The 19,627-nt window shown below is 43.3% G+C and overlaps 1 protein-coding gene across 3 annotated transcripts in view; it reads right to left on the bottom strand.

Annotated features, from left to right (window-relative positions):
- The window catches only part of DYNC2H1 (dynein cytoplasmic 2 heavy chain 1), a 464,482-nt gene that overhangs the window by 96,467 nt on the left and 348,388 nt on the right, over positions 1-19,627 (bottom strand). For all 3 annotated transcript variants that reach the window (XM_090030141.1, XM_090030133.1, XM_090030125.1), the window contains exon 83: positions 18,066-18,182. In XM_090030141.1, the coding sequence (XP_089886267.1) occupies positions 18,066-18,182 (117 nt within the window). The remainder of the gene's footprint in view (positions 1-18,065; positions 18,183-19,627) is intronic.

Below are 19,627 nucleotides of genomic sequence, written 5' to 3' on the forward strand. Positions count from 1 at the left end.
ACTGGCTGGTGTCATAGCAGAACCACGGGCATAGCTATTTGAGCACTCATGGCATTCAGACCAGGTGTGAGAGGACTGGAAAACGGCCAATGTAGTCCCTATTTTCAAAAAGGGGAGGAAGGAGGATCTGAGTAACGATAGGCCAGTCTGTCTCACCTCCATCCTTGGAAAGGTCTTTGAAAAGATTATGAAGGATCATATTTGTGGGAGTCCAGCAGGAAAAATAATGCAGCAGGTAAACCAGCATAGATTCGTAGCAGGCAGATCATGCCTGACCAATCTGGTTTCGTTTTATGACAGGATCACAAAATGCTTAGACGCAGGAGTAGAGGTGGATGTCATTTTCTTGGATTTTAGCAAGGCCTTTGATACAGTATCTCACCCAATTCTCATAAATAAATTAAGAGGCGGTGACACAGATGTTTACAGAGTTTGGTCGGTGGCATATTGGTTTGGGGTTTGCACCCAAAGAGTGGTAGCAGACAGTTCGGTATCAACCTGGAAGGATATGGGTAGTGGGGTTCCACAGGGTTCAGACCTTGGACATGTACTCTTTAAAATCTTCATCAGTGACTTGGATATGGGTGTGAAGTATACTCTGTCCAAGTCTGCGGACAATACTTTTTGGGGTGAAGTGCACACTCCAGAGGGTAGGGAACAACTGCAGGCAGACCTGGAAAGGTTAGAGAAGTGGACAGTACACAACAGGATGCAGTACAATAAGGACAAGTGCAGAGTGCTGCACCTAGGGTGTAAAAATATCCAGCACACCTACTGCCTAGGAAGTGACCCTCTTAGCAGCACAGAAGTGGAAAGGGATCTTGGAGTCATAGTGGACTCCAAGATGAACATGAGTCATCGGTATGATGAAATCATCAGCAAAGTTAACTGCACTTTATCATGTATCAGCAGATGCATGACAGATAGAACCAAGGAGGTGATACTTCTCCTCTATGTGACATTGGTCAGACTGCAGTTGGGAGTACTGTGTCTGGTTTTGGGTGCTGTACTTCAAGAAGGATGTTGGTAGACTCAAGAGGGTCCAGAGGAGGGCCACGCAAATGGTTAGGGCTTACAGGACAAGCCCTATGAGGAGAGACTGAGGGACCCGGACCTCTTTGGCCTCTGCAAGAAAAGGCTGAGAGGTGATCTTGTGGTCACCTACAAATTCATTAGCGGGGCCCCAGCAAGGGATCAGGAATGCTCTGTTTACTAAGGTGCCTCTTGGGGTAACAAGGAACAATGGTCACAAACTAACAGAGAGAAGATTTAGGCTACACATCAGGAAAAACTTCTTCACAGTAAGGGTGTACAAAATTTGGAATGGGCTTCCAAGGGAGGTGGTGCACTTCCCTACTTTGGAGGTCTTTAAGAGAAAGCTGGATAGGCATCTGGCTGGGATCACCTGAACTCAGCACTTGTTCCTGCCTAGGTAGGGCGTTGGATTCAATGATCTGTTGAGGTTCCTTCCAACCCTAGCTTCTATGAATCTATGTAATGGAGGTACAGTTTCAGATTGCAAAGCAAGTTCTGTTCAAGACTGAGAACTTACCTGCAGCTATGCAAAATGAACATAACAACCAAATGAGAAAATAAATAATTTTGACCCTGAAGCAATCAGTTCTTTGCCCTGAACTTAAAGTAACTGAATGATACTGAAGAGAATTTGGAGATGACAACAGACTGGAGTTTTTGTTTAAGCTGTGATAACAGGGTTTGACAATTGCTGGCAATTGGTGGTGTAGCCTACTCTTTAGCTAGCTCCTATTTCTCCAAAAGATCTATCAGCTAAGGGAGTCATTTTTGACCCACTGCTTGCATAGTTGTGTGAAAGCTCATATTCTGATCATAGGTCCTACAGTGATTCTTACATGGAAGATGTTTTTGTAGTGTATCAACCAGAATATTTTAAGAATGGGCCTCCTTCAGGATGGTATTGAGGATACCAAGTTATATATAAAAGAGGATGTATAATTAAAGTTTTGTTGGTCCTCTAGACAGTGATGTGACTCAGCTTTTGTATGCATCAATTACAAATGTTAAATTTAAAAGAACTTTTTACTGATTGACATATAGATGCTGCTTACTTTCAAATTTATGGTGTGCAATATCAAAGTTAAGTCTTTGTAATGAAACATATCCCTTGGAAATCCAAACATTTAGTGTTGATGGTACCATCAGGAGCCACAGCCCTGTTCTTTTAAAGTTTTTTTTCTACCTAGTAAAAATTTACCTATTCCCAAAGGGTGGTTGTACTCCAATGCTCCAATTGCACATTGTTGTAATTACAAGGCTGTTCCAACGTGTTGTAATTACAGCACGTCAGAGCAGACTCGATTAATTGAGTCTGCTGGAGCCTGCTAATTACTGTGCTCCAGCCAGCCTTCACATCTCATGTATCAGTATCCCCACACGTCAAAATGGCACCGAGAGTACTTACACTAAAGCTTGTTTAACAAACTTTAGATAAAGTGTCCCCACTGCCATTTTGAAGCGCAGGGACGCTGATACATGAGATGCTCTGAGCACTGTAATTAGAGCAGCTCTCACGCAAGAGAAAATGCAGACTGGTACAAAAATTGTAAAGTGTGTAGAAACTAGTTGAAATATAGATGACAATGAGTTGTGATAAAAGGGAAAATATTATTCTAGAATATTGTGGTGAATGGAGTTCCTCAACAACTGCTTTTGGGACCTGTTTTATTTAATAGGTTAATTATGTTAGTAGAAAAAAGGGTGTGTGACAATGAAATCTGCTTGTGACAATGTTATGAGGTCCAGCAAATTTGCTAGCGAATAAGAACAGCATATAAAATGAGCTGGATGATTTTAAGGATATGAGTAATAAAATTTAATGATACGTAGTATAGCTGTCACATACCCATCAATGGGGTGCTTCTAGAGCCCTGAGTTTCTCCCTGCTGTTCCTCTACTTTTGCCAAGGAACAGACTGAGGTTTTCCTTGGGGTCACTCCTTATCCCAGGGGGAAACAATTATTTCTGGCAGAGGGCTGCTTACCGAGTTTTGACAAGCTGTCAAAGGCTGCAGGGGTAGCCCCATCCCTTGAGAGGTACCCCAGCCCTTGGTCACCATCTTAGGACCAGAAGTCCTGCCCCTAACCTCTGGTGTTTGCCACCGGAAGTCTCTCCTCTTGCCCTTGGAAATATGCCTTTAAGAAAGAGAGCTTGCCATCTTAGGAAGAAAAAAAATTATATACTAAAAATCAAACACCCATAATATCTTTTAATTTAATTTTTAAAATATTTTTGTCCAGGCTTTGAACCTCCAAAGCCTGGGATCCAAAGATCACAATTCTATCATAGTTAGATGCTAAAAAACCCTCAAAGCCAATAACCACCATGAGCATTAGTCTAACTTCCATGAGTCATAGGAATCCTTCAGAATTTTTTTTTTCCTGGGACACTTGGCATTCCTCTGGCCTGATGGGCTATTTCTCTCAGATTCTTTAGTTGTACAGCAGTTGATTTCTCCATTACAGGCAGAGAATAACTTAGATGCCCAACCCAATAATTACCTCTTCTGCCTGTTTCTGGGAGTGGCAACTATCCTTGCCCTAATATCACAATAGCAAGAATTACCTAGCAGTTTCATTTATTCTATTTTTCCATTGTTAAAACCATGAACAAAATCATAGAGATATACACATACACCATAACATAAATCTATACAGTAATATAAGTGACATAAATGGGTACAGTATAACACTGGCTTTCCAGAAAAACCATACATGCCATATCATCCATGACACCTTCATGAACCCTCCCAAAACACAGTAGGGTTGATGACAACAGCTACTATCTAGGGACTAAAAATAAGAATGTCTGCTATAAACTGGGAACTCATTAGTAAGACATTACAGAGGAAGAGAAAGATTTTGGTATATTTGTTGATAACAGATAACTATGAGCCATCAAGGTGATGCTGCCATGAAAAAGCAAAGTTACGTATTGGAAGATATTTCTAATAGAAATAGGGAAGTAATACTGCTATTTGTCAAAGTACTGTTTGAGAACTCACCTGGAATAATGCGCATGATTCTGGTCAGCCATGTTAAAGAAAGATGGATTCAAAATAGAATAGGTACAGAGAAAGGCTAATTGGATAAACAGGGAAATAGAGACCTTATTTTGTCAGATTAGTAGAGCTTGGTTCTGTGTATAGCAGGAAGGTAAATATCACGGAGGGAAAAAGAATGATTTGTTCTTCGGCCTAAGAGCAAATAGTATGATGTGTCCATGAATAAAATTAGGCCACTGCAGAGTTAAATTCTGGATCACTCTTCAAAGAAATGCAATTGTGAAAGGGGTCATATCACCTGATGCAGATGACTGATTCAGAAGGTCTCCTTTCCAGTCCTATTATCCTATTCATCTAAAAAGCAGTAAATCCATATCATTTTAGCACTCCTATCTTCAACAAAGTGTCACTCGTGGTTATTAAATCAGGAGAGTAATGGTGTTATTTTATTTATATAACATAAAACCCCTTAGGTTTCAGTTAAGAACCTTAAATATCTTGGTAACAGAGACTTCTTACATATAAAGTGGTACAGTGGAGGCCACTTTGGATGTAAAGTGAGACCAAAAGCCTTCAGGCACTCATACTTCCCCAAGGTCATAACAGATTGAGTGTGTGGTTTCCTCATTTGATATCTCTAAACACAGAGACAGAAAAGACCTACTGGAAAAACACATGAGACTTAAGAAGCACTGAAGAGGGAATACTATCTAATACTAATCATATCGGTTTTAGGGAGGAAGACAAAGAAAAGCTCTATGCTCATACCTGAGTCGGTATGATATCATGGTGATATGGCTCCTTTTATACCATCAAAGTAGAAAGTCCACTAAAGTCATTTATAGTCCTGGGGCTTGCTACTCTAGCAGGTGTCCAATTCTGTATAAAGTCTGCAACACCAAAGACTTACGTTGGTAATTATCAGAGGTCCACACCTTTTATATCTACAGCACAACAATCATCACTATCATCGTGATCCTCCTCAAACCAGAATGGTATAAAAACAGTGGAGTGCTCTTTAACAAGGAACTCAGAAGACTTGTGATATAATAAGAAATAAACAAGTGCTTTGATCTTTCATAGCACATAAATCATCAACAGACTCAAATCTCCTTCAACTGCCTGTTTATATCATTATTAATGGGCACAGATAGATTAAAAGAGGAAGAAAACTTTTCTATACATATGGCTGTAAACTGAAGCAGTGTTTTTTAAAACCCACTGCTTCAATTTAGGGCCCCCTTTTTGTCTACACACACCCTCAGTCTCCTCTTATGTAAACTAAATAAGCCCAGTTCCCTCAGCCTGTCCTCATATGTCCCCAAGCCCCCTCACCATTTTTTTTACCCTCTGCTGGACTCTTTCTAAATTGTCCAATTCCTTTCTGTATTTGGAGGTGATTTTAAGAGCAATCTAACTTAAAAATAGTGAAAGAACATTAGCATAAAACTTTATATATATTTGGCAGTGTTAGAGTGATGTTATAATCATGATGGTCCAGGAATTATGTAAGAGGTAAGAATTACTTAGGGTGATATCTTTGGACCAACTGCATAGTTGGGATAGAATTGGATCAGCTTTCAAATGCAACACTTGCTTCATCAGGACCTGATGAAGAATGACGTAGTTAGCCATGTCAATCTGAAGTCAGACGGTGTGTCTACACATGCACATTAAAGTGCAGTAGTCTCTTTTACTGCTTATTAAAGCAATATGTTAACCCCCCCCATGTGTTATTACTCTAATGAGCAATAAAATAGGCTACTGTACATTAAGCATTTCCTAAAAAGCATGCACTTGCGCAGCCTAATGCTCATTAATTTAGTACTTCACATTAGAGGTATTAAATTTAATGCGCATTAGGAAAAGTGCATTGATGCACATGTAGACATACCCAGAAGGTAGCATAGTAACCTTTATAGACTAACTAAATATGAGATACATACAGAGCACAAGGTTTTGTGACCCCAAGTTCACTTCATCAGATGCTATGCTCTAAATACATAAATCTTTCTTAGTTAGTCTATGGAGGTGCATATCTACCCTGCCTTCTGACTGATGAAGAATGCCTTGCATTTAAAAGCTTGCCCAACTCTGTTTCAACTATTCAGGTGGTTCAATAAAAGCCACCCTAAGAAATCCTTGCCTCCCAAATTCTCTTGTTTTATCATCTAGAACTATCCCATCTTTGCAGTTAACACATGTAATAAAGATTTAATATCATATAATTCAAGAAAAGAAAGAAATTAAATAAAATTATATAAATGCTCTTGCAAGTTAGTAGCCTCTTGAAGATATATATCTATACATATAAATATTGTAATAGCATATACTTAAAAGAACAGATAAAGTTTTATATCAATGTAAAATCCATCAGTTCAGAGCAGGTGGCATACAAATGAAGACAAAAGGTCCTTAATGTCATATGATAAAGATAACTTCTTGCAAAATTCAAAAACTATCATGAATATGACTGAAAATACTGGAAATAAAGAAACCATTCCTTGATGGCCACTATGCAAAACTAAGCCAAGTTTGACTAAAATCAACATATTTATGGCAGTCAATGAAAACCGTCAGGCATAGGAGAATGAATGTGTCAGTGAAAATTCAATGAGATGATCTGAGAATGTTTTGTCCCACTGCTGCTTTTAACAAGGAATACAAGGGCATGGAACTGCTTTCCTAGCACTTATCTTGAAGATGTAATTAACTCAAAGGCTAATATTAATTAGGCAGAAGAACAGAGGTCTTTGGAGAAATATTATCTAGTTAAATACAACAGTACATTCCAGAATACAAATTCTATTACATAGCAAGTACATTGTCAGAAGAATACTGATAAAAGTGTGTTTTAAAACCCAAACATTACCAGAAGACCTATCATTTTTTAAATGATGGATATTCACTGAACATATGAGTGCTAAGATGAAGCAATAGTTTTTTAAGTACTCTGGATGCTAGAAGATCATAGCTTATCTAGCAAATATTCTTTAATTTTGTTCTGCTAGATATAATTAGGGGCCTACTTAATTTGTGGAGACACAAAGCAGTTTTCGTGGCTTGATCATGGCATGAAGAGCTGATTTTGTGGACATTTCCTGGTGACCCTGCCTCTCACTGCTGATTGAGACTGAAACATTTTCACTTCACTGACTGGCCGCTTTGCCTGGTCTACACTACTAGCAAACAGTAACTCTCAAAGCATGGGGCATTCTAAAACAGCGTATTATATGAATAATACACTGGGGGGGACTTTTAAGTTGTTTTGATAGCAAATCACAGCCAACACATGATTTCCTGGTGATCGCAGACAATGACATTTTTACAAAAAAAATGAAAGCACAAATTAAGTAGACCTCTAGATATATTATTCAATTGCTAACCAGACAAAAGTAAAAGTGAGTTTACCAGTTTAGTAATGAACATTACAAAGTAAATAGCCTCACATACTGCCTAAATGGTTGGTGAAATCATTTACTGTCCTGCCCTCCTTTACTGTCTGCTGCTCCTTTAGGATGTTCCATTAAGCATATCCTTGTACTGAGGGCTCCTTGTAACGTTATGAATATGCGAAATCCTCTAGGCTGAGGACAGTATCCCGGCATGCTTTCTGGGCTGTGCTCTCTGCTCCAGTGGAGCAGGGCTGGCCCCAGCCCTCTGCTCCCTCCCTAGAGCGAAGACAGGAAGGGGCAGGGGCTGGCTCAGGAAGGGGGCAGGAAAGAGGTTTATTTCTCCCTGCCTCCCCTGTCCCATCAGCACAGACCTGCATTTCTCTGCTGGCTGCTCCAGTGGTGGGGACGTGGCCAGCTCCGGCAGTAGCCTGGAGTGAACTAGCCAGGGAGGGGGTTTAAGGAATAAACCCCCTCCTTGCCCCTTCTACCTCAAGGGGCCATGCCAGCCAGCATCTGGCCATGCCCCTGCCATTGCAGCAGCAAGGGAGGAGTGCCAGGTGGATGCTGGCTCAGGTCCATGCCAGTGGGACAGGGAAGGGGGATTTAAACCCCCGCCCTTGCCAGTTCACTTCAGGCTGGTGTTGGGGCTTGCCACACCCCCCACTCCCAAACAGCTTCCCTGAAGTTGAGGGTGCACGTTATCATCCCTCGCAACTCCTGGCCTGTGCAGCTGCAGGCATGTGCAGTTGCACATTGGTTGAATCTAGGCAGGTTAGATAAACCTGCAAAGATTGAATCAATTCAGGCTCTGGCTTTTTGAATGTCTGTCCCTAGCCCTAGAGGTTGGATGAGTGGAATTTACTTCCAATTGCCTCTTAAAAATTCTTAAACGATTCATTAATGAATTTTGCCTTTGTGTAGGCCTGAATGTGAAAGTATTCATTTAAATCAGTAATCCTAGCTAGTGTCAGGATTCCAATATGTATCAATGGGACAACTCACAAAAGGACTATTTGCAAGAATAAGAATTTACCAGGATCAGGCCTGAATACTAAAATAAACACTAATCTCAGAATTATATGGAAATAAAGTAAAGAAGTTAGTAAACAGCCACAAATGTCTGACTACATAAGCCCTAGATTTGTCATTAATTTTTACACGCTGGCAACATTTTTAGAGTTCCGTGGTCAAAAGAGTTTCTAACCAGAAACTAATTGGTAGTTAAATTTTATTAGTTTTTTCAAGTTCTTATGAAATCTATGGGCCTTTTTTACCATGAAATATAATGAAAAATCTAAAAAAATTTATAGATTTAGAAGTTACTGTTTTTGAAAACAACAAAGAATACCAAAATACTATGGAATTTATAAACCAAACTTGACTCTGCCTTCTCACCAAGAACTCTAATCTGAAATTATTACTATATTCAGAGCTAGTAATGTTGATTGTAAAATAAAAATATCTGCCATGACTAATTATACAGTTTACTTTAAGATGAAAATTAATTATAACTGAATCATAAACTAATTTAGAAATATCTGTTTCTAGATTCAAACTATTGTTCATAGGGAGGCATACACAACCAGAGAATGTTGCTGATATTTTCTAGCTATACTTAATTTGTTTTTAGGATTTAGGCAGCTTCAGTTACTCCCAGAAACTTTTCACACTTCATAAAACAAAAGAAGTGAGAAAGGCTCTACTAGCATAGGCTTTGGTCTCTTTAGCCTTATTCTCCTAATATATACCATTTTTATACTGGTATTGCTTTAATTGGATTATAGAGATGCATGCAAAATTACAGGAGAACTTCATCCACAATCCCAAAAAATGACTATATGCCCTAATATTTAAATTGTGACTGTCAACAAATGTAAATACTATGAAGAATGTCTCAAATGTCTTTGCAGGCAGGCTCACTAACCCATTCAGGAGGGCTTTACACTAGGTTCACTGGGGGATGGAGACCAAAGCCCCGAGATAAATGGGGAAATGGGAGACCTGGAGGAAGAACAAAAAGGAGAGGGCAATACAGGAGGTGCTGTCATACTTCCTGAGAAATCAGGGCAATTGATTAGTTACCTCAGGTTCCTGTACATGAATGCATGGAGCCTGGGAAACCAGCAGGAAGAACTGGAAGTCCTTGCAGTCAGGGAACTATGATGTGATTGGAATAACAGAGACTTGGTGGGATAGCTTGCATGACTGGAACACTGTCATGGGTAGGTACAAACTGTTCAAGAAGGACAGGCAAGGAAGAAGAGGAGGAGGAGTAACATTTTGTGTAAAAGAGCCATATGATTGCTCAGAGCTTCAGTATGAAAGTAGAGGTAGGCCTTTTAAAAATCGCTGGGTTGGGTCAGAAGGGAGAAGAACAAGGGTGAGGTTGTGGTGGGTGTCTGCTATAGACCACCAAACCAGGAAGAAGTGGTGGATAAGGCTTTCTTCAAACAGCTAGTGGAAACTTTCTGATCACAAGCCCTGGTTCTCACTGGGACTTTGATCGGCTTAACATCTGCTGCGAGGGCAATGCAGCAGTGCACAAGCAATCCACGAAGTTTCTGGAGAGTGTTGGGGGCAACTTCTTGCGCAAGTGTTGGAGCACTTGACTAGGGGCCATGATCTTCTTGACTTGCTGCTCACGACCCGAGAATTGGTAGGGAATGTAGTATAGTGGATGGCAACTTGGGCAGCAGTGACCATGAGATTATTGAGTTCAGGATCCTAAGTAAACGAAGGATGGAGAGCAGCAGAATAAGGACTCTGGACTTCAGAACAGCAGACTTTGGCTCACTTAGGGAACTCATGGGCACGAACCCCTGGGAAGCCAGTCTGAGGGAAAAAGCAGTCCAGGAGAGCTGGTAATACTTTAAAGAAGCCTTACTGAGAGTGTAGGAACAAACCAACCAAATGTGCAGGAAGACTAGCAAGTATGGCAGAAGACCAGCTTGGCTTAGCAGGGAACTCTTCAGGAAACTAAATCACAAAAATGAAGCTTACAAGAAGTGGAAAGTTGGACAAATAAATAGAGGACTATAAGAGCATTGCTCGGGCATGCAAGGATGAAATCAGGAAGGCCAAAGCATAATTGGAGTAGCAGCTAGCAAGGGATGTGAAGGGTAACAAGAAGGATTTCTACAAGTATGTTGGTAGCAAGAGAAGGATCAGGGAAAGGGTGGGTCCCTTACTGAATAGGGGAGTCATACTTGTGACAGAGGATACAGAAAAGGCTCAAGTGCTCAGTGCCTTCTTCGCCTTGGTCTTTACGGGCAAGGTCAACTCCCAGACTACTACACTGGAAAGCACTGTTTGGAGAGGAAGTGAGCAGCCAACAGTGGTGAAAGAACAGGTTAGGGACTATTGAGAAAAACTGGACGTATACAAGTCCATGGGGCCAGATAGGATGCTAAGAGAGTTGGTTGATGAGATTGCAGAGCCACTGGCCATCATCTTTGAAAACTCATGGTGATCAGGAGAGGTCCCAGATGACTGGAAAAGGGCAAACTTAGTACCCATATTTACGAAAGGGAAAAAGGAAAATCCAGGGAACTACAGACTAGTTATTCTCACTTCAGTCCCTGGAAAAATCATGCAGAAGACTCTCAAGGAATCCATTTCTAAGCACCTGGAGGAGAAGGTGATTAAGAACAGTCAGCATGGATTCACCAAGGGCAAGTCATGTCTAACCAAACTGACTGCCTTCTATGATGGTGTGACTGGCTCTGTGGATGTGGGTAGACCAGTGGATGTCCTGCATTAAGGACGGAACTATTCCATGCACCAGTACAGGCTGGGGGCTGACTGCCTGGGCAGCAGTTCTCCAGAAAAGGATGTGGGAGGTTACAGTGAACAATAAGCTGAATATGACCCAACAGTGTGCCCTTGTTGTAAAGAAGGCTAACGGCGTACTTGGCTGAATCAATAGGAGTGTTGCCAGCAGCTCAAGGGAAATGATTATTCCCCTCTATTCAGCACCCTCTATTCACATCTGGAGTACTGTGTTAAGTTTTGGGCCCTCCAAATACAGAAAGGAATTGGACAATTTACAAAGAGTCCAGCAGAGGGTAAAAAAAATGGTGAGGGGGCTTGGGGACATATAAGGACAGGCTGAGGGAACTGGGCTTATTTAGTTTACATAAGAGGAGACTGAGGGTGTGTGTAGACAAAAAGGGGGCCCTAAATTGAAGCAGTGGGTTTTAAAAAACACTGCTTCAGTTTACAGCCAATTAAACCCCTGTATTGTTCACACACCCCTGACTTACCTGCCTTTCCAGTGGCGGGGAGGGGAGGGTGAGCTGCCAGTGGGTGGAAAGGTCCCTGGGCTGCGAGGAGCTCCTCAGAGGAGCTTTAGTTTGCTGTGCCCCAAGTCATTTAAGGAGCATTATGCCACCAAATTTCCTACAGCAGCTGGAATTAATGCATATGTCATGGGGACAAATAGAGGGGAAGACCCCAAAGAGCTGGGGGGGTAGCCCCAGGGTCAGGAACCCACAGAAAGAAATGAAAATAAAAGAGACTAAAAACTGCTTACCTGCAGCAGGATTCACAGCGGAACTAGAGGCAGGACCCTCTTGTCAGCCTCGTCTTTATAAAGTTACGGCCGGCAGATGACGTCAGCTGCAGAAGCCGGCTGACGGGAATAAAAGGGGCTGCTGGCAAGGAAGAGAGGGAATCAATGCTGGTAGGAGCACCAGCAGGAGAGGTCGTTCTGGAGGCCCTGCAGGGGCGATGGGAGCTGGCAGCTGATTCCCCTGGCAGGGAAGAATGCGGCAGAGCACGTGGCAAGCCAGAGACTGCTGGCTGCTAGGGGGAGAGAATAGAGCCAAAGACAGCTCCTCTACACTGGGAACCCAGACAGGAGAGCAAAGGGACACAGATAGACACTGACGTCACTCGTGATGGTCGAGGGGTTACAGAGCATAATCTACAGCATCAAACCAGGTGGGACCATTGAGGGCTCAAGGGAAGCCGAAAAGGCATGCCAGGTGGGAGACGGGAGGCAAGGGCAGCGGGAAAGGCTGCGAAAGATGGCCCTCGGTGGCGTGGCATGGCATGGCGTGGTTACGGCGAGGGATGGGTAGACAGACGCCCGTTGGAGGATCACTGGTGGCCCTAAGAAGCCCCAGGTGGGACGACAACAGAGCGGAACGGTGGTGGAACCGACAGGAGATACCAACAACCTACGGAGCCTGAAACAGACCTCAAGGTTTGCGCCCGTTGTTAGCAGCCAGGCCAAGGAAGGGGCCGGGGAGAGGGGACTGAGGAGTCCCTCAGATTGCATCTGTAGTTTTTCTTTGTTTAGATTTTGTGTTTCCCACTTTAGGAGGGGTTGTAGGTCAGAGCAGGTAGCCTGAATATTATTAAGTCTCTGGAGGAGTTGTTAGTTTCTGGGGAAAGTGGCAGTCTCATAGACCAGATAAGTGACTGCAGGTGGCCCACACTGTAGGCAAGGCAGACTGCACCCGCCACGTAAAGGGAGTCAGGGGCTCAATGGCCAGGAACCTGGCCGAGAGGATAAATGTGACCCATCAAGGCTGGGTATAAGGGTGAGGTATATGGGAGGTGGAGCCTCGCAGAAGATCACCAGACAGCAATCCCATAGAATCATAGAATCGGAAGGGACCTAGACAGATCATCTAGTCCGACCCCCTGCCATGGGCAGGAAGGAGCACTGGGGGTAGGAGCGGTCATAATACCCAAGCCAGGTGCCTATCCAGTCTCCTCTTGAAGATTTCCAGGGAAGGTGAGAGCACCACCTCTCTGGGAAGCCTATTCCAGGCTCTGGCCACCCTTACAGTGAAGAAGTTCTTCCTAATATCTAACCTAAACCTATCCTCCCTCAGCTTGTGGCCATTGTTCCTGGTGACTCCAAGAGGGGCCCTGGTGAACAGACCTTCCCCAAGTCCCTTCTCCCAGTCCCTTCTTGTAGGCAGCCACAAGATCCCCCCTCAGTCTCCTCTTGTGGAGACTGAAGAGATTCAGGTCCCTCAGCCTCTTCTCATAGGGCTGGCTATGGAGGCCCCCAACCATAAGAGTGGCCTCCTCTGGACCCCCTCCATGTCCCTCTGGAAGTGTGGTGCCCAGAACTGGATGCAGTACTCCAGCTGTGGCCTGACCAGTGCTGCATCGAGGGGGAGCAAGACCTCTCTGGACTGGTTAGTGATGCCCCTGTTAATGCAAGACAGGGTGCGGTTGGCTCTGCCTATTGCTTCATTGCATTGGCGACTCATATTCATCCTGGAGTCAATCCTGACTCCAAGATCCCTCTCTGCCTCTGTGCTGCCGAGAGGGGCAGCCCCTAACCTATAACCATAATGCTGGTTCCCTCTTCCCAGATGCAGCACTTTGCACTTGTCCTTGTTGAACTGCATCCTGTCCAGATCCGCCCACTTCTCAAACTTATCCAGGTCTGTCTGGATGCAGCCCCTGCCTGCCGGGTGTATTCACTTTACCCCACAGCTTGGTGTCATCAGCGAATTTGAACAGGGTGCTCTCCACACCCTCGTCCAGGTCGCTAATGAAATTGTTGAACAGCCCCGGCCCAAGGACTGAGCCCTGGGGGACTCCGCTGCCCACACACTCCCAGGTCGACATCGACCCGTTCACCACCACCCTCTGGGTGCGCCCCTGGAGCCAGTTTGCCACCCATGTGACTGTGCATTTGTCAATGCTGCAGTCCCTCAGCTTGCCCACCAGAATTCGGTGGGACACTGTGTCAAAGGCCTTCTGGAAGTCCAAGAAGATGACATCGACTTCCTCCTTCACATCTAAGCTCATAGAAGGAGACCAGGTTAGTCAGGCAGGATCAGCCTGGCACAAACCCATGTTGGTTACCCCTCAACATCACTTCCCGCTGCAGAGCTCTCACAAATGTGGCCCTTGATAATTTTTTCAAAGACCTTCCCTAGGATAGAAGTGAGGCTGACTGGCCTGTAGTTGCCAGGCTCTTCCTTCCTCCCCTTCTTGAAAATAGGGACCACACTGGCCCTTTTCCAGTCCTCAGGGACTTGGCCCGAGCACCAGGAGTCCTCAAACAGCTGTGCCAATGGCTCCACAATGACACCAGCCAATTCCCTCAGCACCCGTGGATGAAGGTCATCCGAGCCCACCGACTTGGATATATCTAAGCCTTCCAGGTAATCCTTAACTAGGTCTGAACTCACAGTCAGAGGACTTGCATCCTTCCTGGGCCTCTCTATGCTATCACCCAAGAGCACCCCATTGTCAGCAGACAGGAACACGGAGGCAAAGAACTTGTTAAAGAGTTCTGCTTTCTCTCACGTGTCCGTCACCAACTGCCCTGCCCTGCCCTGCCCTGTAGGGGTCCAATATTACCCCTAGACTTCTTCTTGCTACCTATATACTTGAAAAAGGACTTTTTGTTATCCTTAATCCCAGAAGCTAATCTAAGCTCCAGTGCTGCTTTAGCCTCCCTTACCAAATCCCTACACGCTTGGGTCAGGGAGGTGTACTCCTCCTTTGTCTCTGCCCCCTGCTTCCACCGCCACTATGCTTTTTTCTTTGCCCTCAGGCCAGCCTGGATAGTTGAGAGAACCCCGGTAGATAGTCACCAACCACTGAAACAAGATCCGAAGACATGGCAGGCGAGATTGGGGAAAGACTACACTGGAAGGAGACACCCACTTGGCGTAACAGTGGGGACAGACGGGCGAACACCACCGAACATCCGGGCCCGAGCGGCACGTGATTGGATGTTTGAGGCCAGATGGGCACACCATAATACACTGCTGAGACATGCGAACACCAACACTATTAAAGCTGTGTAAATCCTTGAGGGACTGGCCCAGGCTAACATTCTAAGGGACAGCCAGCACGGGTTTGTTGCGGGTAGGTCTTGTTTGACCAATCTCATTTCCTTCTATGACCAGGTGACCTATCACCTGGACAAGGGAGAAGAGATTGATGTCATATATCTTGACTTCAAAAAAGCTTTTGATCTGGTATCCCATGATCACCTCTTGGCCAAACTGCCCAGTTGTGGCCTTGGCTCCACCACGATCCCTGGCTGGGAAATTGGCTTCGTGGTCGGACCCAGAGGGTTGTGATTGATGGCAATCACTCATCGTGGTGCCCTGTAACCAGTGGGGTCCCTCAAGGCTCTGTCCTGGGACCCATACTGTTCAACATCTTCATTAATGATGTGGACATTGGAGTCAGGAGTGGACTGGCCAAGTTCGCCGATGACACCAAACTTTGGGGCAAAGCATCCACGCCAGAAGATAGGCGGGTGATCCAGGCTGACCTGGACAAGCTCAGAAAATGGGCAGACGAGAACCTCATGGTGTTTAACACTGAAAAATGCAAGGTTCTCCACCTTGGGAGGAAAAACCTGCAGCACCCTTATAGGCTCGGCAGTGCTACGTTGGTTAGCACTACAGAAGAAAAAGACTTGGGGGTCATCGTTGACCACAAGATGAACATGAGCCTGCAATGCAATGCTGCGGCTAGTAAAGCGACCAAAATGCTGGCGTGCATCCATAGATGCTTCTCGAGCAAATCCCGGGACATCATTCTCCCCTTGTACTCGGCCTTGGTGAGGCTGCAACTGGAGTACTGCGTCCAGTTTTGGGCTCCACAATTCAAAAAGGATGTGGAGAAGCTTGAGAGAGTCCAGAGGAGAGCCACGCACATGATCAGAGGGCAGGAAAACAGATCTTACGATGACAGGCTGAGAGCCATGGGACTCTTTAGCCTGGAAAAGCGCAGGCTCAGGGGTGAGCTGATGGCCACCTATAAGTTTATCAGGGGTGACCACCAGGATCTGGGGGAACGTCTGTTCACCAGAGCGCCCCAAGGGATGACGAGGTCGAACGGTCACAAACTCCTGCAAGACCGTTTCAGGCTGGACATAAGGAAGAATTTCTTTACTGTCCGTGCCCCCAAGGTCTGGAACAGTCTGCCAGCGGAGGTGGTTCAAGCACCTACATTCAACACCTTCAAGAGTAAATTGGATGCTTATCTTGCTGGGATCCTATGACCCCAGCTGACTTCCTGCCCTTTGGGCAGGGGGCTGGACTCGATGATCTCCCGAGGTCCCTTCCAGCCCTAATGTCTATGAAATCTATGAAATCTGTGCATAAGCATTTATCCCACTTTAAAGTGTCGTGCACACATGCCCCTTGTTTTGTCTACACAGCCTGAGAGGGTGGTGGTAGACGACAGGACAAAGAGCAACAGTCTCAAGTTGCAGCAAGGGAAGTTTAGGTTAAATACGAGGAAGAATTTTCTCATTAGGAGGATAGTAAAATACTGGAACAGGTTACCCAGAGAGGTGGTGGAAGCTCCATTCTTGGAGATTCTTAAAACCTGGCTAGACAAAGCTGTGGTTGAGATGATCTAGTTGGGGGTGGTCCTGCCTTGAGCAGGGGGTTGGATTAGATGCGACTTCCTGAGGTCCCTTCAGCCTTAATTTTTTTATGGTTCTATGATTCTATGAAATAATAATCTCTCTCTGTTGTGTTCAGAATCATGTGTTCAATTGCACACTTAATTAAGCACACTTTCGTACATACTCACATGCTTCATATTTTGAAACAGGCAGTACTTGATATAACTATTCTATCACAAATGAAAGCATATAAACGGCAAATCTACAAGATAAAATTGGAACAGGCTTGAAGTCTCCTCACAAAAATTAAATTAAAAACATAAACTCTACTGCCTTTCTGCTGATTCAGAGATTAGATGCAACCATCATGACAAACACCTTACCTATTCCATATCCTGATAGTTGTACACTTCACAACAAGATCCTCAAGTGTGAATTAGCATACTGACTACAGTCACAGAAGCTGAATATCAGGCCTTTGCATGCCTGAATATAAGTAAAGCCATAAACACCTAAATAAAAGAGGGCTGATGTTCAGAGGAGTTAAACATTATTTTATTGGGAGTTATGATTGCTCATAATTTTACTTGGGTATCAAAATAAAGGCACATATGTTTGAAAAATTTAGGATACATTTATCCAAGTATCAAGATGAATATTGGACTGATAATACAGTATTTGGAAAAACAAATTAATTGACATGAAATATCAAGGAAAACTAATAGGTAGCAATGTTGAGGAGTAAAAGCAGTGTCAGCATTGTATAAGCATCTCTTTTAGACATTCTAATACATTTTAATAATTATGTATAATGCACTTGAGATGAGAATGAAAGGAAGTTACAGAAAGAATCAGAACATTTTTTAATAACATGAAAAATAGAAGATATGAATGTGAAATTACCGTGCTTTAAAATATGAATATCTAATCTGGAGGCCAGAGAAAATAAACAAATTGAGCCTAAAATCTACAAATGTTATTGGTGGTTTAAAAAATCACCAAGGAGATCTTATCCACATGAGTTAGCACTGCGCAGTCATGTTAATGTTAAGAAAAAAAAGTGGCAGGACAGACCAGTTTTCCTGACCACGCAGTGTACAACTAACTCAACTATATGTATGCTACACAATAGTTCTATTTCCAGAATATTTCATTTACATGTTTGTTTTAATACTTTCTTAGTCAAAAGAACATATTTAACCTCAATATTTTGAGGACTATTATGCATTTGAAAGAACAATATAGATAGACAAATATCTTTTTAAATAAGCTGTTTTCTTACCTGATTAAGTTTCTTCCATAGATTGAGAACAGGAGAAAGCTCACTGGACCAGATTTCTCTATCAAATTTGCAGCCAGCAGTGACTGACCTGCTCAGGATCCGAAGCTGTGAAATGACCTGAATGAGAAGATAATGTAAGGTAGTGGCAATATACATGCAAGAGAGTATAGAAAGATACAGAAGAATTCATGCTCTTTTACAAATATGCAGCACTGTAACAAATGAGCTTCAACATTTGAATAAACTACAATTTCTTGTATGTTTAAATTCTAGTTTTATCTAATTAAAAAGGTTATCAGTAGAACCAAATCTATTTAACATCTGAACCCTATTCATTTAAAAATATCTCAACAATTTTCTTGCACTGTCCCATATCTAATTATTAGGTATAAAGTAATGAGATATATATAGTTAAGTGAAACCTATTTTCTCCATAAAAATATTCTGCAGATTTATAATTTCTGCCCTTAACACAATATGAGAATAAAGCAATGGAATGGACCTTACTATCACTGACAACCCCCATCATGTACTGATTTTCACAAATTGATCAAGACCCTAAAACGACTTAGGATATTTTCAGTCACTACTCTTATTAGAGGTCTGTCCCAGAGCCTCAATTCTCTAGTGATTTAAAAACCTTTTATATACATTTGTTCTTAAACAGCTCTTCTCCCACACTGGCATTTACCTCTCCTGGTATTTATATTCCAAGAGCCTCAATTTTGCACAGTGAAGCAAGCCAGCGTCACTCAATATCTATCTTAGTTTGGGTTTGTTTCTTGAACATGGATGACCATTATTATACACAGAAAGCAGGGCAAAGTTGCATCTTAGACACTTCTGAATTATTCTGTAAACTTTCATAAGCAACAGCCTACTTCATACTTATCATTTATTACTCAAATTGTCAAGGTCACCTAGTACATCCTATCACAGAGTCTACATGTGCACTTGGGACAGCAGCAATTTGAACCAGTATGGAACATGCATGAGAAAGTAGACCGAAGAGGGGGGTCAGACCTAGGCTCCAGGTGGTGGAGTCAGGCTATGGAAGGGCTGGTGGGGCACAAGGGTGCAGAACCTATGGAGCCATGTGGTTAGGTGGCAGCCAGGAGTCTAGCTCCCACCCGGTCACTGGCTACATGTATGTTTCAATGCAGTTAAATACTCCACTGTACTTAATGGTAGATTTAATTAGCTTGCTGTGCCCTAATACTGGTGCACATGTAGACTGCAATGCTTTATTGTGGAGTTAAGTAGTCTACTCAGCAGTAATGCAAACATGTACCCCACCCATGGCAAACTAGTGTGCACCAGAGCGCATATGCAAGGGCATCCCTGGGGACAACAGCAGTTACACAAATATGTACTGCTGCTAGGTATCCCTGGGAAATTCACTTTCCCACTTGTGGGGATGCACCAATTGGTACTGTATTTGCTATTCTCCTGTTATATGGTATCTGCCTCAAGTTAATAAATTTGTTAAAAATCCTTGCTACCAGATTTGCATCTGTCAATTTCTTTAGAATTCAGGAATGGAGTTTATCCAGTCCTCCAGT

Source organism: Crocodylus siamensis, chromosome 1, assembly GCF_052110815.1.
Source record: "Crocodylus siamensis isolate JL-2025a chromosome 1, ASM5211081v1, whole genome shotgun sequence".
Classification (NCBI taxonomy): domain Eukaryota; kingdom Metazoa; phylum Chordata; order Crocodylia; family Crocodylidae; genus Crocodylus; species Crocodylus siamensis.